Source organism: Salmo salar, unplaced genomic scaffold (genome assembly GCF_965601325.2).
Source record: "Salmo salar unplaced genomic scaffold, fSalSal1 ptg000306l, whole genome shotgun sequence".
Lineage (NCBI taxonomy): Eukaryota > Metazoa > Chordata > Actinopteri > Salmoniformes > Salmonidae > Salmo > Salmo salar.
In genome coordinates this window covers 615,543-637,919 of record NW_027675347.1, presented here as the reverse complement: position 1 = coordinate 637,919, position 22,377 = coordinate 615,543, and the positions used below count along the sequence as shown (strand labels likewise).

At 41.8% G+C, this 22,377-nt stretch overlaps 1 protein-coding gene across 1 annotated transcript; it reads right to left on the bottom strand.

The window, feature by feature from the left end:
* Positions 1-20,621: 20,621 nt before the first annotated feature.
* On the bottom strand, positions 20,622-22,061 carry LOC145875679 (uncharacterized). The gene is made up of 2 exons (XM_082971518.1): positions 21,645-22,061; positions 20,622-21,059 (listed from the first exon to the last, which is right to left on the bottom strand). The coding sequence occupies exons 1-2, from the start codon at positions 21,877-21,879 to the stop codon at positions 20,833-20,835; spliced, it is 462 nt and encodes a 153-aa protein (XP_082827644.1). The 5' UTR covers positions 21,880-22,061; the 3' UTR covers positions 20,622-20,832.
* Positions 22,062-22,377: the final 316 nt, after the last annotated feature.

Here is a 22,377-nt window from a genome sequence, read left to right as displayed (position 1 = left end):
CATTTAACCACCTAAAGTCAGTACATAGGCGCAAGTCCCCATTCTTTTTCCATACCAGCACCAATGGTGAGGCATACTCACTGCTGGATTTTCTGACGATTTCCTTTTCCTCCATATCATCCAGTGTTTCCCTGAGTTTTTGGTAATGAGCTGGAGAAAGCCTACGATAAGGTAATCGAAATGGGCGGTCATCAGTCAGCCGTATGCGATGGCAGAACCCCTTTGCCTCACCACAATCTAGGCTATGTCTAGAGAACACTGTCATACTTCCCAATTAAATTGACAAGTTTATCCTTCCAGAACTGTGAAACTGGACACTCCTCAACAGACAGGCCTTGAAGTCCAAGATTGCTCAGTGTACTGTTGCCATGAACTACACTGCCACTAACTGAACTCTTAGCTGTCAGACTGCCGTGTGAGCTGTCACATTGAACTTTTGCCACGTTCTGGTAAGCTGCTTGCTGCTTGACATCATCAAAATCCTCTAATGCAATGCAAGGATACACATCCTCCACTTTAGCATTTCGTCTCAGGGTAACTGGTGATGTTGTTGGATTCACTATCTTCACAGGTAGCCATCCATCCCCCCACAGAGGCGTAACTACTCTCCCCACTAGTATGTGTCGATTCACACAACGAGATGACAACAGTACTGCCCACAGAGAGTTTTGTCTTTGGGGGTAGGCGGCCCCACACCAGATGCTCACTCATGGGTTGGAGCGTTACTGCTCTCTTCAACTTAATGGTGCCTACTTTATCTGGGATAGAGTCTCCTCTCCATCTCTCCAGATTTGACAGGAGACGCAGGAAGTGGCTGTCATCGCACTGGCTAGAGGAACCTGGTGTACCCACCACCCGCCAGTAGCTGTCATTTGATTTGAACTGTCTAATCAAAGACTTCAACACATTAGTGCCCACAATGAGTTCATCAACCTGCCCATCTACAATAAGCACTGGGACTACATAGCTGAAACCATAAAGCTGCATTTTTAAATCACACATGCCCACTGGGCTAGTTTGCTTCCCACCACAACCCACCAGGATGATATCTGAAGGAGCTAGAAAGTTCCCCTCTACCACTCCTGCCTCCCTCAACCGAGGTACAATATCTGCGCTCAGAGTAGTAGCCATGGACCCACTATCTAACATCCCCTTCAGCTCAACTTTATCCTGTACTGGCACAGAGGTGTAAAACAAACTGTCATTCTGAGTAATTCTCATTGTGTTCTGAAAAATGACTGTGTTGTTCTTGGGTACTGACTCACAAAAGTAAGAATAAACAGATTGGATATCATCATCAGTGGAGGAAAAACAAGACTGCCCCACATTGCCCTCCTCAGAATGGAGGCATTCTAGTTTTCCTGAGACCTGCCAGTCTGTCCACATCCAGGGCTCTGTCGCTGCCCAGCCTCACTACAGTCAAAGCTCATGTGGCCCGGAGAGAAGCACTTGAAGCACAGCTGGTGCATCTGACAGTGAGCTTTGGTCCAGTGATTAGTGCTTCCACAGACGGCGAACTCACGCTGACGTTTGTGGAACTGTTTACGGGGCCCTCTGTTCACAGACTGAGTATTGCTGACCAGAGCCTTCTCTAACAAAGTCAAAACCTTCTCTAATGTCTCACCCTCAGATATAGATGGTGCCTGGTCTGGTTCACGGCCACATTGAGAAAAGGATGACACCTTAGGTCTGTTCACAGGACCCACTCCCTCCTGGGGGGAGTCAAAGACGGCAGCCACCTGCTGTGAAAGTTGTGTTCTACATGCTTTACGTTTGACATGTTTGAACGAACGTAAATATATTTTTTCCCCTCGTTCATGAAGTGAAGTCCGGCGGGCTTAGATCATGTGCTAACAAGACGGAGATTTTTGGACATAAATGATGAGCTTTTTTGAAGAAAACTACATTCGTTATGGACCTGTGATACCTGGAAGTGACATCTGATGAAGAGAATCAAAGGTAATGGATTATTTACATAGTATTTTCGATTTTAGATCTCCCCAACATGACGTCTAGTCTGTATCGCAACGTGTATTTTTCTGGGCGCAGTGCTCAGATTATTGCAAAGTGTGATTTCCCAGTAAGGTTATTTTTAAATCTGGCAAGTTGATTGCGTTCAAGAGATGTAAATCTATAATTCTTTAAATGACAATATAATATTTTACCAATGTTTTCTAATTTTAATTATTTAATTTGTGATGCTGACTTGACTGCCGGTTATTGGAGGGAAACGATTTCCTCAACATCAATGCCATAGTAAAACGCTGTTTTTGGATATAAATATGAACTTGATAGAACTAAAAATGCATGCATTGTCTAACATAATGTCCTAGGAGTGTCATCTGATGGAGATTGTAAAAGGTTAGTGCATCATTTTAGCTGGTTTTATGGTTTTGGTGACCCTGTCTTTGACTTGACAAAACATTACACACAACTCTTGTAAATGTACTGTCCTAACATACTCTAAATTTATGCTTTCACCGTAAAACCTTTTTGAAATCGTAAAACGTGGTTAGATTAAGGAGATGTTTATCTTTCAAAGGGTGTAAAATAGTTGTATGTTTGAAAAATTTGAATTTTGACATTTATTTGGATTCAAATTTGCCGCTCTTGAAATGTACCTGCTGTTGATGGAGTGCACCACGGGTGGGACGCTTGCGTCCCACCTAGCCCGTAGAGGTTAAAACATTCTACATTGTGACATTAATTCATTGATATCATGAAACAACTCCTTCATGTATGTACTTCTATCAGATTATCTCTAGTCACAGCTATAAGATTTCTCTCCTGTGTGTATTCTCTGGTGCACTGTCAGATCTGTAGATTTTACAAAACTCTTTCTACATTGAGTACAACTATAAGGTTTCTCTCCTGTGTGTGTTCTCTGGTGTAGAGTCAGATGGCCAGATTGACCAAAACTCTTCCCACATTGAACACAGCTATAAGGTTTCTCTCCTGTGTGTATTCTCTGGTGTTGAGTCAGACTGCAAAATCGACCAAAACTCTTCCCACATTGACCACAGCTATAAGGTTTCTCTCCTGTGTGTGTTCTCTGATGAATTTTAATGCCTGATGAGGAAGTAAATCTCTTCCCACAGTCAGAGCAGCAGTGAGTTCTCTTCCCTGTGCATCTCTGCAGGTGTTTATTGAGGTGTTCTGATCTGCAGAGACTCTTCTCTGCCTCGTTAGCATCATGAGGTTGTTGAGGCTCCCCAGAGGATCCACGATAGTCCCGTCTCTCTCCTGTGTGAACGACAAAGTCAGACAGATGATTAAAAGGCCCACAACAGCAGAAATCCACTGTAAAAGGTGATGCCAACAGCGGAGCCATGATGTTATACAACAATTGACATCTGTAATGAATGTTAAAATTATTTGACAATTGTCTTAACCTGTTATGGCTAGGGGGCAGTATTTTCACGGCTGGATAAAAAACGTACCCGATTTAATCTGGTTACCACTCCTACCCAGTAACTAGAATATGCATATACTTATTACATATGGATAGAAAACACCCTAAATTTTCTAAAACTGTTTGAATGGTGTCTGTGAGTATAACAGAACTCATTTGGCAGGCAAAAAACTGAGAAGGTTTCATGCAGGAAGTGGCCTGTCTGACAAGGTGTCGTTCTTCTTGTCTCTGTTTATTGAAGAGTGAGGATCTTAGCTGTCCCGTGACACTTCCTACGGCTGCCATAGGGTCGCAGAAGGCGGTAAAAAGCTGAATCGTGGCTTTGCAGGCTCTGGCTGAAACAAAGTAGCGCGTTTGGGTAGTGGCTGGTTACAGTACTGTGAGACTCAGGCTCGTGCCCGCGTCGACCGAAAGCTTTGTTTACTTTCCTCAGTTTAGCTAAATGGACATTCCCGGTCGGAATATTATCGCTTTTCTACGAGAAAAATGGCATAAAAATGGATTTTAAACAGCGGTTGACATGCTTCGAAGTACGGTAATGGAATATTTAGATTTTTTTTGTCACGAATTGCGCCATGCGTGCGACCCTTATTTACCCTTTCAGATAGTGTCTGGGACGCACGAACAAAACGCCGCTATTCGGATATAACGATGGATTATTTTGGACCAAACCAACATTTGTTATTGAAGTAGCAGTCCTGGGAGTGCATTCTGACGAAGACAACAAAAGGTAATCAAACTTTTATAATAGTAAAGCTGATATTGGTGAGCGCTAAACCTGCCGGGTGTCTAAATAGCTAGCCCGTGATGCCTGGGCTATGTACTTAGAATATTGCAAAATGTGCTTTCACCGACAAGCTATTTTAAAATCGGACATATCGAGTGCATAGAGGAGGTCTGTATCTATAATTCTTAAAATAATTGTTATGCTTTTTGTGAACGTTTATCGTGAGTAATTTAGTAAAATGTTAGCGAATTCCCCGGAAGTTTGCGGGGGGGGGGGGGGGGTATGCTAGTTCTGAACATCACATGCTAATGTAAAAAGCTGTTTTTGGATATAAATATGAACTTGATTGAACAAAACATGCATGTATTGTATAACATAATGTCCTAGGGTTGTCATCTGATGAAGATCATCAAAGGTTAGTGCTGCATTTAGCTGTCTTCTGGGTTTTTGTGACATTATATGCTAGCTTGAAAAATGGGTGTCTGATTATTTCTGGCTTGGTACTCTGCTGACATAATCTAATGTTTTGCTTTCGTTGTAAAGCCTTTTTGAAATCGGACAGTGTGGTTAGATTAACGAGAGTCTTGTCTTTAAATAGCTGTAAAATAGTAATATGTTTGAGAAATTGAAGTAATAGGATTTTTAAGGTTTTGAAAATCGCGCCACAGGCTTCAAGTGGCTGTTACGTAGGTGGGACGAATTCGTCCCGCCTAGCCCATAGAGGTTATAATGAGCAAGAAGAGTCATATTTTGTCTTGTTTTCACATTAGTAGTAACATTGATGATTGTAGGCTAGAAATAAGATATTCATGTTGTTGAACCTCTAAGCAGTGTGCCAGACGACTTTTGGTCTCCAATATAGGCCCCTTTCTGTGTTTGCTAAAATTGCGGCACGAGGGCAATTTGATTGCAGAAACTCCTCCCTGCTAATGAGGAAACCGATAGTTATGGATGTACTATATCTGCCTGGAGCAAAAATGGTGAGCAAAGATTTTAGTTTTTCACAATGTATTCTGAAAGTGAATGGGGGTAACTGAGGGAAGTAACCTCCATTACCAGGTTGCTTATGAGTTCATTTCACACTACTTTAGATTATAATTGTAAGGCTCGTTTGAATGTAATGTTTAATATATTATTTGCTACAGTATTATAAGTTATGTGTAATTATTGAAGAACCGCGTTAATGACAGTATCCATTTGGGTGTTGTCAATAAAGTTAAGATTTCACCTTTGTTTAACCAGGAAGGCCAGTTGAGAACAAGTTCTCATTTACAACTGTGACCTGGCCAAGGTAAAGCAAAGCAGTGCGACAAAAACAACAGAGTTACACGTGGGATAAACAAACGAACAGTCAATAACACAATAGAAAAATCTATATACAGTGTGTGCAAATGGAGTACGGAGGCAAGGCAATAAATAGACCATAGTAGTGAAGTAATTACAATTTAGCACTGGAGTGATAGATGTTCAAGTAGAAATACTGGTGTGCAAAAGAGCAAAAAAAGTCAATAAAAACATGGGGATGAGGTAGGCAGTTGGATGGACTATTTACAGATGGGCTGTGTACAGCTGCAGCGATCGGTAAACTGCTCAGATAGCTGATGCTTAAAGTTAGTGAGGGAGATATAAGTCTCCAACTCCAGCGATTTTTGCAATTTGTTCCAGTCATTGGCAGCAGAGAACTGGAAGGAAATGCGGCCAAAGTAGGTGTTGGCTTTGGGGATGACCAGTGAGATATACCTCCTGGAGCGCGTGCTATGGGTGGGTGTTGCTATGGTGACCAGTGAGCTGAGTTAAGGCGGCCTAGCAAAGACTTGTAGATGACCTGGAGCCAATGGGTTTGGCGACGAATATGTAGCGAGGGCCAGCCGACGAGAGCATACAGGGTGCAGTGGTGGGTGGTATATGGGACTTTGGTGACAAAACGGATGGCACTGTGATAGACTGCATCCAGTTTGATGAGTAGAGTGTTGGAGGCTATTTTGAAAATGACATCGCCGAAGTCAAGGATCGGTAGGATAGCCAGTTTTACGAGGGTATGTTTGGCAGCGTGAGTGAAGGAGGCTTTGTTGCGAAATAGGAAGCCGATGCTAGATTTAATTTTGGATTGGAAATGCTTAATGTTAGTCTGGAAGGAGAGTTTACAGTCTAACCAGATACCTAGGTATTTATAGTTGTCCACATATTCTAAGTCAGAACCGTCCAGAGTAGTGATGCTGGACGGGCGGGTGCGGGCAGCGATCAGTTGAAGAGCATACATTTAGTTTTACTAGCAAGCGTCCCACCCCTGGTACACCCTATCAACAGCAGGTGAAATATCAAGGGCGCCAAATTTGAAAACAATTAAATGTCATAATTCAAATTTCTCAAACATACAACTATCTTACACCCTTTGAAAGATAAACATCTCCTTAATCTAACCACGTTGTCCGATTTCAAAAAGGCTTTACGGCGAAAGCATAAAGTTAGATTATGTTAGGACAGTACATTGACAAAACATTACATACAGCTATTTTCAATGCAAAGACAGGCGTCACCAAAAGCAGAAAACCAGCTAAAATTATGCACTAACCTTTGACAATCTTCATCAGATGACACTCCTAGAACATTATGTTAGACAATACATGCATTTTTTGTTCTATCAAGTTCATATTTATATCCAAAAACAGCATTTTACAATGGCGTTGATGTTGAGAAAATATTTTCCCTCCAATACCGCCAGTCAATCAGCACAACAAATTAAATAATTACTATTCGAAACCATTGGTAAAATATTATATTTTCATTCAAAGAATTATAGATTAACATCTCGTGAACGCCACGGCATTGCCAGATTTAAAAATAACCTTACTGGGAAATCACACTTTGCAATAATCTGAGTACTGCGCTCAGAAAAATAGGCTTGGCGATACAGACTAGGCGCCATGTTGGAGAGATCTAAAATCAAAAATACTATGTAAATATTCCCTTACCTTTGATTATCTTCATCAGAAGGCACTTCCAGAAATCCCAGGTCCATAACAAATGTAGTTTTGTTCTAAAAAGCTCATAATTTATGTCCAAAAAGCTCCGTGTTGTTAGCGCGTCCTGTAGGCTACTCAAAAACATGAACGTCGCCCGCCGGACATGTCTTCACCAAAGAGGGAAAAAAAATTATGTACGTTCGTTCAAACATGTCAAACGTTGTATAGCATAAAACGTTAGGGCCTTTTTCAATCAGAACTTCAATAATATTCAAGGCGGACGATTGCATTCTCTTTTAAAACGTATTGGAACGAGGGTACCCAACATGCACTCGCGCGCCAGAGTAGTATCGGCCATCCGCTTATGACCAACGTTCCAAGTCTCTTGTTCGGTCAGTTTTCATAGTAGAAGACTCAAACCACTTTGTAAAGACTGGTGACATCTAGTGGAAGCCATAGGAAGTGCTCAATGATTAATAAGCCCCTGTGTGTTTCAATGGCATAGGCTTAAAAGTAATTCAACACATCAGGTATCCACTTCCTGTCAGAATTTGTCTCAGGGTTTTGACTGCCATATGAGTTCTGTTATACTTACAGACACCATTCAAACAGTTTTAGAAAATTCTGAGTGTTTTCTATCCAAACCTGAACAATAATATGCATATCCTAGCTTCTGAGTTGGTGTAGGAGGCAGTTAAAAATGGGCACATATTTTTTTCTAAATTCTCAATACTGTCCCCTATCCCCAACATTAAAGGCACAGTCAACTTAGTGTATGTAAACTTCTGACCCACTGGAATTGTGATACAGTGAATTATAAGTGAAATTATCTGTAAACAATTGTTGGAAAAACTACTTGTGTCATGCACAAAGTAGATGTCCTAACCGACTTGTCAAAACTATAGTTTGTTATCAAACAATTTGTGGAGTGATTGAAAAACAAGTTTTGATGACTCCAACCTAAGTGTATGTAAACTTCTGACTTCAACTGTAGCTGACATACTGGTACATACTGCTGTAAAGATATGCTATGTGGTTCATAAGGACAGCGTAGCTAGCTAACATACTGGTACATACTGCTGTAAAGATATGCTATGTGGTTCATAAGGACAGCGTAGCTAGCTAACATACTGGTACATACTGCTGTAAAGATATGCTATGCGGTTTGTAAGGATAACGTAGCCAACATATCGTTACATTGCTCAACATTCTCTTAACATTTGTCATAATTAGTTAAAGCAGTTCATTTGTATCCACTCTCTCGTCGGACTTCGGCTGCATATTTTCCAATTTTTTTTTCAAATCTGAAAATAGTTCAAGCCCCGCCCATTTCCTGAAGAATTGCATTATGGGCCCTAAAAGCACAGAAATAGTGTCCTCTGCATATATACTTCGTATTTTGGCGACTGTAGTACCACATCCGGGAACTTTTGGCATACTAACTATATCCACACTATGACAAATAAGCATAATATATAGTATGGTTAGTATGAGTATTCGAACACAGCTCAAGTCTCTGAGCAGCCATTTTGTTTCTGTTTTAAAACTAGGTTGCCCCTTTAAAAAAGCCACACAATCAACCAACCAATCTGCAGTCCAAACAATAACAAAGCTGTACTTCCACCACTGTTTTGGTAATAAGATGATTATGGGGTTGGAGAAATGTAACTACAGACAGACAGACCTATGGATGCAAGGACTGACCATCCATAATATCAACATTATAGTTTTAACCATGTTGAGGCTATACAGTGTTGATTTACATTGTTTCTAAACATTGGAGTAAAAAAAGCTTATTTGGGGTTCTGATGGGGTACAACAGTTGAACTAAACTCATGAGGCATGTGTTATATTCTTCAAGAACCAATGGCTATAATTAAATAATTTTAAAGAAAAAAAAATGGATGTAGCAATTACAGATTTCCCCTTTAACACCTCAGTTTAACAAGTGTAGAGTTTGTGCCTCTGTTTTTAAAACAGTACTTACGAGTGTTAATCAGGGCCCGTTCATCGTTAGAACCATTGGATGCCATATGATGCCCTTGGGAAACCGGGCCCAGATATACAGTTTCTTCCTCTTCTTCCTTCTTCGATGTGACAGTCATCTCCTCTTTCACTCCATAAACTGCATCCTCCTCCTCCTTCACTCTGAACGTGTCTTCCTCTTCTTTTACTGTAACATCCTCCTCCTCTTTCACTCTGAACGTGTCTTTCTCTTCTTCTTTCACGGTAACAGCCTCACCCTCTACTTGTTTTTGTATTGTAACAGCCTCCTCTTCCTCCTCCTCTTTGACGAGAGCTTCTTTCTCCGTCCAGCAGGCCTCATCTTCTTTAACAGGAGGAGAGTAGCTTTGTGAGCGCATGGTCGGAGATGTTAGCTAGCTAGGCTAATGCTAATTTAACCAGCCCGCTAGCTGAATAATAATAACAACACCGTAAATATGAAACTAAATCTGATAACTAACTAGACGACAGAAGTGGGTTTAAAACACTGTGGCTAATATACACGAAAACGCCTAAAGAGCTTTATTGGTTCGGCTATTTTGTCTACAAGCTACAGAGGTGGCTGAATAACTGTTGCTGCTGTTGAAAGAAGCGTTCCGTCCACTACATTATACGTCACACCAACAGCATTACCTTAAATTCCCACACCGCCATCTGCTGACTGGAGTGGGTAACGCAGTAGAGTAAAATGTATACTTTATTTTCAGACAAAAAGTTAAAGTGTAGGAAGCATGAGTTTTTACTCACCAGCGTAACAACACAGTGTGGTTAAAGACTTAGTAAGCTAGTTGTAGTCACGATATGGTTCCCTATAAGTACAAACAGTTATGTTTTTGCGTTATTACAAATGTATTAACTTATTTCGGGAAATCTTCTACAAACCCCACAATGCACTATTTCCCAACGTCATATGTATTATCAACTCTATGCTACCGAGTTTGTATGCCAGTGTAACGGTGTAATGAAGTTACATTTAAAAAATGTATTTAACCATTATTTAACCAGGCAAGCCAGCTAAGAACAAATTATTATTTACAATGACCGACCTACCCCTGCCAAACCCTAACCCAGACGATGCTGGGCTACTGTGCGCTGCCCTATGGGACTCCCTGTCACAGCCTGTTATGATACAGCCTAGTTTTGAACCAGGGTCTGTAGTGACACCTCTAGCACTGAGATGCAGTACCTTAAATCGCTGTTTGTGTGTTTACATTACAGTCAGTGATAAAGGATGTGATTCTGGGTAACCCAATGTGATTCTGGGTAACCCACAGCAGATTTATGGAGAATTTGAAAATTGGGTGGTCCTGGGATAGAAATGTATAAAGTTGACATTACATCATAAAATCCACCTTTTACATCATAAATTAGCAATTTATGTTTTAGTAACTTCTGTTGTTGGTTTGGCCTCTCTTTATATGTTATTTGCCGAATCTCAGTTTTCCATGTGGGTTTTATGCTAAAGTTCCCTCTATCAAGTTGGTAGCAAACTGGAAAATGCATCTTCTTTAGGAGTGCTATTTATATCCTGATCATTCATCCACACTGCATCTTCTTTAGGAGTGCTATTTATATCCTGATCATTCATCCACACTGCATCTTCTTTAGGAGTGCTATTTATATCCTGATCATTCATCCACACTGCATCTTCTTTAGGAGTGCTATTTATATCCTGATCATTCATCCTCACTGCATCTTCTTTAGGAGTGCTATTTATATCCTGATCATTCATCCACACTGTGTGTCTCATCAATGCAGGTAATTTATGACATGTATAAAGTATATGTTTTATAAACTCATGAACACCAGCCAGTTTATCACCCCGGTTCTGTTAGTTTAGGTGGATTATACTTGTTCACCACCAGAGGGGGACATTGAGTAATATTTCAGGTTAATTTGATATATTTTTATACTAAAATGGATGACAGTTTATTCTGTTGTGAATATGAGATTACACATGGAAACTATGTATTTATTTTATTATAGTAAATTAGGAATTATTAGGAACTGTTAAATCCACTATATGATCATAATAACTTTGACAGACATCTTGATAGTTTTTTGTTAGTATATTATAGGGCAGATTTATGGAGAATTGCTGTGGGAGTGCTATTTATATCCCGTCACTACTGATCATTCATCCATACTGTGTGTGTCCCATCATTGCAGCTTTGGAAATAAATGAACTGTCCATCCATTGCTCCTTCCTGTGTTGACTCACTGACTTGAGGGACGGGAACAGGAAGGTCGATATCTAGCTCAAGCTTCACCTCATACCTTTCATGAACTGTGTGATTGGGTTATCTAGAGGGAACCCGTTAGCACGGTAGGCTCTGGTGCCTTCTTGCTGTGGGCTCAAAACGACAGAGGAAATCAACCTGCTTGCTACTTTTTGTTTTGACAACTTTTCATTAGGGATGTTATGTTTGATACCGGAGCTACGAGGGCTGGGTCCAAATCGCTAAGCAGTAAACTTCAAAGCAGTGTACCGATGCCTGTATCACTTTATCAGCAGCACGTCATCAATGACGTCTGAAGCTTCATTACATCAAACAACCACCTGATTGGTTTGGTATTGGGCTTGTTCGACACTGCAGGTGACTGCCGACTGACTGATCTACACATTACCTTACACCATAAATAACTACTCATTATTATTTATAAATCAGTCAGCCAGTCACCATTTACCCACAATGCAGCATGGATTTGATGCTCTCGAACACGGCCAGTGGTTTAGTAGATGACAAAAAGGCCACACTGCGCATGCGATTCGGTGCTCAAACCTGTTGAACCTACATTGCCGTTCAAAAGTTTGGAGTCAATTAGAAATGTCCTTGTTTTCCATGAAAACATTCATGAAATGAGTTGCATAATGAATAGGAAATATAGTCAAGACTTTGACAAGGTTTTAAATAATGATTTTTAATTGGAATAATAATTGTGGCCTTCAGACTTTGAATCCTCCATTTGCAGCAATTACAGCCTTGCAGATCTTTGGAATTCTAGTTGTCAATTTGTTGAGGTAATCTGAAGAGATTTCACCCCATGTTTCCTGAAGCACCTCCCACAAATTGGATTGGCTTGATGGGCACTTCTTACGTATCATACGGTCAAGCTGCTCCCACAACAGCTCAATAGGGTTGAGATCCAGTGACTGTGCTGACCACTCCATTATAGACAGAATACCAGCTGAATGCTTCTTCCCTAAATGGAGCTGTGCTTTGGGTCATTGTCCTGGTGTAGGAGGAAGTTGGCTCCAATTAAGCGCCGTCCACAGGGTATGGCATGGCTTTGCAAAATGGAGTGATAGCCTTCCTTCTTCAAGATCCCTTTTACCCTGTATAAATCTCCCACTTTACCACCACCAAAGCACCCCCAGACCATCACATTGCCTCCACCATGCTTGACAGAAGGCGTCAAGCACTCCTCCAGCATCTTTTCATTTTTTCTGGAACTCACGAATGTTCTTGTTTGTGATCCGAACACCTCAAACTTAGATTCGTCTGTATATAACACTTTCTTCCTCTGCCCAATGTCTGTGTTAGTTTGCCCATCTTAATCTTTTCCTTTTTTTAAACGGTCTGAGATATGGACTTTTCTTTGCAACTCTGCCTAGAAGGCCAACATCCCGGAGTCGCCTCTTCACTGTTGACGTTTAGACTGGTGTTTTGCAGGTACAATTTGATAAAGCTTCCAGTTGAAAACTTGTGAGGCGTCTGTTTCTCAAATTAGACACTAATGTACTTGTCCTCTTGCTCAGTTGTGCACTGGGGCCTCCTTCCATTCTGGTTAGAGCCAGTTTGCGCTGTTCTGTGAAGGGAGTAGTACATAGCTTTGTACGAGATCTTCAGTTTCTTTGCAATTTCTCGCATGGAATAGCCTTCATTTCTCAGAAAAATAATAGACTAACGTTTTTCAAAAGAAAGTTATTTGTTTCTGGCCATTTTGAGCCTGTAATCGAACTCACAAATGCTGATGCTCCAGATACTCAACTAGTCTAAAGAAGGCCAGTTTTATTGCTTCATTAATCAGAACAACAGTTTTCAGCTGTGCTAACATAATTGCAAAAGCGTTTTCTAATGATCAATTAGCCTTTTAAAATGATAAACTTGGAGAATATAAAATATAGAATATATTTTGATTTGTTTAACACTTTTTTGGTTACTACATGATTCCATGTGAGTTGTTTCATAGTTTTGATGTCTCCACTATTATTCTACAATGTAGACAATAGTTAAAATAAAGAAAAAACATTGCATTTGGAGGTGTGTCCAAACAATTGACCGGTACTGAATATGCATTGTGGAGGAGAACTGATCCTAGATCTGTACAAAGGCATAACATCTACAGCAGGAACAACTGACTGTGTTAAAAAGGCCCAGCTGGATTGAATTGAGCCATTTAAAATGACATATTTGAATGTCAAATGATTTGTTCTGTTTGTCAATACAAGACAGGGTCTGTGGAGGCTTGGCCTATTAGTGTTAGATTTGGGGGAGAATTTGAGTTGGAATAGTGATAGATTTTTGGAAGGACCCTTGTCACTACAGCCAATCAGTGAGCAGCGTCCCTTCCCCCACACCGTAGGCAGTTCTGTTACTCACAACACTTCCCCTGCTTTCCTCAACAATGGAAAAGCCCACTGAACTAAAGCCTTGACATTTCAGATCTTTTTTAAAAGATTGGGGAATTTTTTACAATTAGGAAATAATATGTTATGTTTTACTAGTACCTCAGCCAGCATTGTGAATGGTTAGGAAATAATATGTCATGTTTTACTAGTACCTCAGCCAGCATTGTGAATGGTTAGGAAATAATATGTCATGTTTTACTCGTACCTCAGCCAGCATTGTGAATGGTTAGGAAATAATATGTCATGTTTTACTCGTACCTCAGCCAGCATTGTGAATGGTTAGGAAATAATATGTCATGTTTTACTCGTACCTCAGCCAGCATTGTGAATGGTTAGGAAATAATATGTCATGTTTTACTCGTACCTCAGCCAGCATTGTGAACGGTTAGGAAATAATATGTCATGTTTTACTAGTACCTCAGCCAGTATTGTGAATGGTTAGGAAATAATATGTCATGTTTTACTCGTACCTCAGTCAGTATTGTGAATGGTGTCTGAGGCGATGACATACTAGACCATGGCAGTAAATCTAATACTTAGGTGTTTTTAGTCAGGCATGAAAGGTCTGGGGTGGTTCTGTGGTTATAAGTTACTGACCTTGGAATACATTTCTGGCCATGCTGGCAGGGTCTGAATCAAACCCAATGTCCACCTGGTACACTAGCATGGTCTGAATCAAACCCAATGTCCACCTGGTACAATGACAGGGTCTGAATCAACCCAATGTCCACCTGGTACACTGGCAGGGTCTGAATCAAACCCAATGTCCACCTGGTACACTGACAGGGTCTGAATCAACCCAATGTCCACCTGGTACGCTGACAGGGTCTGAATCAACCCAATGTCCACCTGGTACACTGACAGGGTCTGAATCAACCCAATGTCCACCTGGTACACTGACAGGGTCTGAATCAACCCAATGTCCACCTGGTACACTGACAGGGTCTGAATCAACCCAATGTCCACCTGGTACACTGGCAGGGTCTGAATCAACCCAATGTCCACCTGGTACACTGACAGGGTCTGAATCAACCCAATGTCCACCTGGTACACTGACAGGGTCTGAATCAACCCAATGTCCACCTGGTACACTGGCAGGGTCTGAATCAACCCAATGTCCACCTGATACACTGGCAGGGTCTGAATCAAACCCAATGTCCACCTGGTACACTGACAGGGTCTGAATCAACCCAATGTCCACCTGGTACACTGACAGGGTCTGAATCAACCCAATGTCCACCTGGTACACTGACAGGGTCTGAATCAACCCAATGTCCACCTGGTACACTGACAGGGTCTGAATCAACCCAATGTCCACCTGGTACACTGACAGGGTCTGAATCAACCCAATGTCCACCTGGTACACTGACAGGGTCTGAATCAACCCAATGTCCACCTGGTACACTGACAGGGTCTGAATCAACCCAATGTTAAGGGGAGGGTAGATTGGTCAAGAGGGTGATGATTATTGTTGTTCTACTGCCTGATTGTTATGCAACAACACTGTTTACAAAAGCTTTGTTAAATCAGCACAACAGTTTTCAGCTGTGCTAACATAATTCCAAAAGGGTTTTCTAATGATCAATTAGCCTTTTAAAATGATAAACTTGGATTAGCTAACACAACGTGGCATTGGAACACAGGAGTGATGGTTGCTGATAATGGGCCTCTGTACGCCTATGTAGATATTCCATAAACAATCAGCTGTTTCCAGCTACAATAGTCATTTACAACATTAACAATGTCTACACTGTATTTCAGATCAATTTGATGTTATTTTAATGGACAAAAAAAGTGTTTTTCTTTCAAAAACAAGAACATTTCTAAGTGACTCCAACCTTTTGAACGGTAGTGTTAATCATTTTAGAATAAGGCTGTAATGTAACAAAATGTGGAAAAAGTGAAGGGGTCTGAATACTTTCCGAATGCACTGTATTGTTACACCATGTAGGAGCAGTATAGACCTAGTCTGTTCATTATATACATCTACATGATGTATTGTTACACCATGTAGGAGCAGTATAGACCTAGTCTGTTCATTATATACATCTACATGATGTATTGTTACACCATGTAGGAGCAGTATAGACCTAGTCTGTTCATTATATACATCTACATGATGATGTATTGTTACACCATGTAGCAGCAGTATAGACCTAGTCTGTTCATTATATACATCTACATGATGTATTGTTACACCATGTAGGAGCAGTATAGACCTAGTCTGTTCATTATATACATCTATATGATGTATTGTTACACCATGTAGGAGCAGTATAGACCTAGTCTGTTCATTATATACATCTACATGATGTATTGTTACACCATGTAGGAGCAGTATAGACCTAGTCTGTTCATTATATACATCTACATGATGTATTGTTACACCATGTAGGAGCAGTATAGACCTAGTCTGTTCATTATATACATCTACATGATGTATTGTTACACCATGTAGGAGCAGTATAGACCTAGTCTGTTCATTATATACATCTACATGATGATGTATTGTTACACCATGTAGCAGCAGTATAGACCTAGTCTGTTCATTATATACATCTACATGATGTATTGTTACACCATGTAGGAGCAGTATAGACCTAGTCTGTTCATTATATACATCTATATGATGTATTGTTACACCATGTAGGAGCAGTATAGACCTAGTCTGTTCATTATATACATCTACATGATGTATTGTTACACCATGTAGGAGCAGTATAGACCTAGTCTGTTCATTATATACATCTACATGATGTATTGTTACACCATGTAGGAGCAGTATAGACCTAGTCTGTTCATTATATACATCTATATGATGTATTGTTACACCATGTAGGAGCAGTATAGACCTAGTCTGTTCATTATATACATCTACATGATGTATTGTTACACCATGTAGGAGCAGTATAGACCTAGTCTGTTCATTATATACATCTACATGATGTATTGTTACACCACGTAGGAGCAGTATAGACCTAGTCTGTTCATTATATACATCTACATGATGTATTGTTACACCATGTAGGAGCAGTATAGACCTAGTCTGTTCATTATATACATCTACATGATGTATTGTTACACCATGTAGGAGCAGTATAGACCTAGTCTGTTCATTATATACATCTACATGATGTATTGTTAGTCCATGTAGGAGCAGTATAGACCTAGTCTGTTCATTATATACATCTACATGATGTATTGTTACACCATGTAGGAGCAGTATAGACCTACAGTAGCTAATTGCTAATTTAGATGTTGTTTGACTTAATGATGGTAGGTTTGGTCGATGTGTTGATGGTAGTTGTGGTAGGTAAGTTTGGTAGGTGTGGTAATGAAATATACAGTAGGAACATGGTGATGGTAGGTGTGGTAGTTGTGGTTTGTAGGTTTGGTGATGGTAGGTTTGGTGATGGTAGGTTTGGTCGATGTGTTGATGGTAGTTGTGGTAGGTCGGTGTGGTAGGTGTGGTAGTTGTGGTAGGTAGGTGTGGTAGTTGTGGTAGATAGGGGTGGTAGTTGTGGTATGTAGGTGTGGTAGTTGTGGTAGGTAGGTTTGGTGATGGTTGGTTTTGTAGTTGTGGTGGGTGTGGTAGGTGTGGTGATGGTAGGTGTGGTAGTTGTGGTAGGTCGGTGTGGTAGGTGTGGTGATGGTAGATGTGGTAGTTGTGGTAGGTAGGTTGGTGTAGTAGTTGTGATAGGTAGGTGTGGTAGTTGTGGTAGTTGTGATAGGTAGGTGTGGTAGTTGTGGTAGATAGGGGTGGTAGTTGTGGTATGTAGGTGTGGTAGTTGTGGTAGATAGGGGTGGTAGTTGTGGTACATAGGTGTGGTAGTTGTGGTAGGTGTGGTGATTAGGCTTGGGCTGTATCCAGATTTTCATATTGTCATACCGTCCTTCTCTCATACCAGGATTTGAAGTACTACCAGCATAGCACATGAGGGGATGCTAAAAACACAAGAAAAGCCTATGGGCATCTATTTCCAGAATCCTAACAAATTAGCACAAACTGTTAGCAAATTCACATAGACGCTGTTAGCTAAATGCTAACAACTGAAAACGAACAAACTAATTGCAAAGCAGTGGAGGCTTCTGAGGGGAGGACAGCTCATAATAATTTCTGGAATGAAGTCAATTGAGTGGTATCAAACACATGGAAACCACATCTTTGATGGGTTGATACCACTCCATTGACTCCATTCCAACCATTATTATGAGCTGTCGTCTCCTCAGCAGCTTCCACTGTTGCAAAGAAAGGCAAATCCAGCTCATAAAGTTATGTCAGGGATAATCAACGAGGGACTATGTGTTCTATGGTAAATAATGAACACTGTGGAACTGACCTTCCATGGATTTGCATTATTTTCCAGAGAACCATAAAGCCCTGAGTTGATTATCCCTTTTATACCATGGCTATAATTTAACACATTTGCTGGTAGAAATGTGTTCATTTGCCGGTAGAAATGAGTTCAACATCCACTGAAGTAGCTAGCAAGTTTACTAGATAGCTACAATAGTTGCCTTGGTAACCAAACAAACATACTTGCTAGTTTAGATAACCAAACCATCAGTCCTAGCTTGCTATTCTAAAAACCTAATTCAACAATACCAATACTGTTTTCAATTTGACTTCATTTGTTATGTCCAAAAGTCCAAACATAATTGCAGTTGATTGAAGGCATGACGTCCCTGAACCAATAACAGTTGGTTGTATTCATGAAAGTCTTATGGGGTGGAAGATATTGATGTTTTTTTAAAGTATTTTTTATTTTAAGTGATTTATTTTACATTTTGTAGATTTTATAGAAGTAAAAAAAAAAGTGACTAATTGTATTGGAGAGAAGAGGTCTCTTTACAGTGTCAAATTTATTTGAGATCTCTATGCCATGTAGTTGAGAAGGAATTGATATTTTTCATTTACAGGCAATTGTTTGCGTTGCAGTTTTAAGACGGTTCCTTAACCCTCTGAGCAGAGGATAGCACATTTTTAGCTACATTTCACCTCCAAAAAGTAAATAGGTTCTACATAAAGCTGTCCCAACTATTTGTGGGCACCGTTTGTCACCGTTATAGTGCAATTTATGTGTATAGAGGACTCATCTCTAATATAACATGTCACACATTGTGTCAGACTGATGGAATGTTAGGTGTCTCATTGAAAGTCTAACATCTACCATGACTACTGGATGTTTCAATTCTAATAAATAACAACAATCCACACCGTAACAACAATATTGCTTTTTTAATAACTGCTTTTATTAAAGCGTACAACTTTGCTAACGAAAATGACATCAACAAACATCACTGGCCTGACTTGAGCAGCTCTGCCCGGGGATGGAGCCAGCAACTTAGCTGCAACCGGTCCGGTCCAGGCTACCTGCAGACCTCCTCTCCGACCTCCTTTTCAGCACCTCCCCTTAACAGGTGAGGTGGTGGAAATGATCAGAGTTGCATTCAACTTGAATAAAGATGAGAAACTCTGGTCTGTGGAGCCACTGGTCTAAGGGGAGGACTTCTGTTTAAATCATGTCCATTTGGCGATATTTTCTAGGACAGTAGAGGTGGTGAGCAGAGATGAATTCAACTTGGATAAAGATGAGAAACTCTGCTCTGGGGAGGAGAGTCACTGACCTTAGATGGTTTGTTGCCTTGATAAAGAGGATACTTTCTGGCTTGAGGAGAATATCATGTTTTGTGGAGGAAATGTGGCTTGATGACTTAAATAGGAGGAGGAATTATTGGGCGACACTTTTAATTACCAATGTAACCTCAGGGGAACTGTAGCTTCATCGAGTTCCAGCTCTAGGCAGACAGCACGTCAGGAATGCTGTAAGACATCACAGAGACAGGTAAGTATCTATATATTTACATGTGTGTTGCATGTACACTAAACCCTCACATTTGGATAATGTCACTTTTAAAGTGACAACATATATATAAACAGTGTAACATGAATACATGTTTAAACATTATTTACCTCATCTTAATTCTCTTCCAGATGCCTGGCCTTTTCTTGTTCTTGGAGGATGGCTCTGATGTTTCAGCCTCTTCTGGAGCTTCTAGCTGCTGGTTCTCTGGCACCCCCTGTTGGTTCTCTGGCTCCCCCTGCTGGCTCTCTGGCTCCCCCTGTTGGTTCTCTGGCCACTCCTGCTGGTTCTCTGAACTCCCCTCCTGGCTCTCTGGCTCCCCCTGTTGGTTCTCTGGCCACTCCTGCTGGTTCTCTGAACTCCCCTCCTGGTTCTCTGGCTCCCCCTGTTGGTTCTCTGGCCACTCCTGCTGGTTCTCCGAACTCCCCTCCTGGTTCTCTGGCTCCCCCTGTTGGTTCTCTGGCCACTCCTGCTGGTTCTCTGAACTCCCCTCCTGGCTCTCTGGCTCCCCCTGTTGGTTCTCTGGCCACTCCTGCTGGTTCTCCGAACTCCCCTCCTGGTTCTCTGGCTCCCCCTGTTGGTTCTCTGGCCACTCCTGCTGGTTCTCCGAACTCCCCTCCTGGTTCTCTGGCTCCCCCTGTTGGTTCTCTGGCCACTCCTGCTGGTTCTCTGAACTCCCCTCCTGGCTCTCTGGCTCCCCCTGTTGGTTCTCTGGCCACTCCTGCTGGTTCTCTGAACTCCCCTCCTGGTTCTCTGGCTCCCCCTGTTGGTTCTCTGGCCACTCCTGCTGGTTCTCCGAACTCCCCTCCTGGTTCTCTGGCTCCCCCTGTTGGTTCTCTGGCCACTCCTGCTGGTTCTCTGAACTCCCCTCCTGGTTCTCTGGCTCCCCCTGTTGGTTCTCTGGCCACTCCTGCTGGTTCTCCGAACTCCCCTCCTGGTTCTCTGGCTCCCCCTGTTGGTTCTCTGGCCACTCCTGCTGGTTCTCTGAACTCCCCTCCTGGCTCTCTGGCTCCCCCTGTTGGTTCTCTGGCCACTCCTGCTGGTTCTCCGAACTCCCCTCCTGGTTCTCTGCCCATGCCTGCTGCCTCCTTGGCCCCTCCTGCTGGCCATCTCCAGATCCAACAGGCTCTTGGCTTACTTGTTGGCCTGTGGCCCATCCCGGCAATGCCTGACCGTGGTTGGAATCGTGGCTGTGTTGGGTGGTTAGACACCGGGTGTTGATTTGAGCATCAGCCTCCAGATTCATCTGCTCCAGGTACTTTTTCCATCATCCTCTCCCTCTCCTCCTTCAGATTCTGATGAGTCCTTTTTTTAAGCAGGGACTGCTCTCTCCACTGCTTATTGAAATCCTCCAACTTCTTCCTTCTCTCCTCATCCTTCAGCAGCTCCTTCCTCTTCTCCCTCTCTCTCTCTGCCCGGGTCATGGTGGATATTACCCTTGGGTGTCCAGGGAAGGCTGGGAGGGGAGAAGAAGTAGAGTTCACATTCAACTTAGTGGATCTGGTATCAACTAAAATGTAATGGACACAGGGAATTAAGAATAGAAAACACAGTTGGAGCTCAATGATTCTTTAATCTTTTCAATTGAGCAAGGCATGGAATTTGTCAATAAAGTGCAATAATTCCCATCCCGAATTGACCTGACCCTAAGTTGAACATGAGCCCCAAATGGCACCTATTCCTTGTATAGTGCCAGGGCCTATGTGATAGCTTAGGGCTCCATGGCAACTAGGGGACCCCCGACCCCCCCAAAACCCTTTTTTGTGTGTGTTTTTTAGGAACTCTTTCTGGGTCTCTACTTAGTCTTGAGAGTTAGACTAGTAGATGACATAAGGTATCATTTAAAAACGTGGTTGTTACATCAGCAGTATTTTTCTTGTTATGTCAGTCAGTCACTCAATTAGCCATGTCAGCTAACATATTCTTTGGACAGAAGTTTTATATTGAAACAATGATGCAACATGATGACTGGTGTGGAACTTATGTGTGTAGAGGAGACTAAAGAGGATGATGTCATAAGCAGAGGTAAAACAGGTCTTACCTATGTGGACGATCTTATAGCCCTCCTCAGCCTCTCTCTGATACGTTCTCTCCATCTTTTTGAGGTTCCTCTTCTCCCACTTCTTATTCACCCAGTCCACAGCTCTCCTTCGGATACTTTTATCAGGTGGGAGAATGTCCTCCTTGTCATCTTCCTCCTCCTCCTCCTCTTCACTGTTCTCTATCTCACCCATCTTGTAATTCCCAGGGATCTCTCTTCTTTCCTCTTCTGACATCTCCTCTCTTATGTTTGCCTTTATGATGTTCTCTCTCTCTCTGATTAAAGCTAAATGGCTCTTCAATGGCTCTCTGCCTCTCCTCCTCTCTCTTTTCCTCTCTCTTTCTCTCCTCCTCTCTCTTTTCCTCTCTCTGCCTCTCCTCCTCTCTCTTTTCCTCTCTCTGCCTCTCCTCCTCTCTCTTTTCCTCTCTCTGCCTCTCCTCCTCTCTCTTTTCCTCTCTCTGCCTCTCCTCCTCTCTCTTTTCCTCTCTCTGCCTCTCCTCCTCTCTCTTTTCCTCTCTCTGCCTCTCCTCCTCTCTCTTTTCCTCTCTCTGCCTCTCCTCCTCTCTCTTTTCCTCTCTCTTTCTCTCCTCCTCTCTCTTTTCCTCTCTCTGCCTCTCCTCCTCTCTCTTTTCCTCTCTCTGCCTCTCCTCCTCTCTCTTTTCCTCTCTCTGCCTCTCCTCCTCTCTCTTTTCCTCTCTCTGCCTCTCCTCCTCTCTCTTTTCCTCTCTCTGCC

Bases quoted from the DNA above. Each gene is read 5' to 3' on its own strand.
- LOC145875679 (XM_082971518.1), bottom strand. From the start codon at position 21,879: ATGTCAGAAGAGGAAAGAAGAGAGATCCCTGGGAATTACAAGATGGGT. The intron at 21,060-21,644 runs GTAAGACCTGTT...CTCCCCTCCCAG, and splicing joins CTATAAGATCGTCCACATAG to CCTTCCCTGGACACCCAAGG.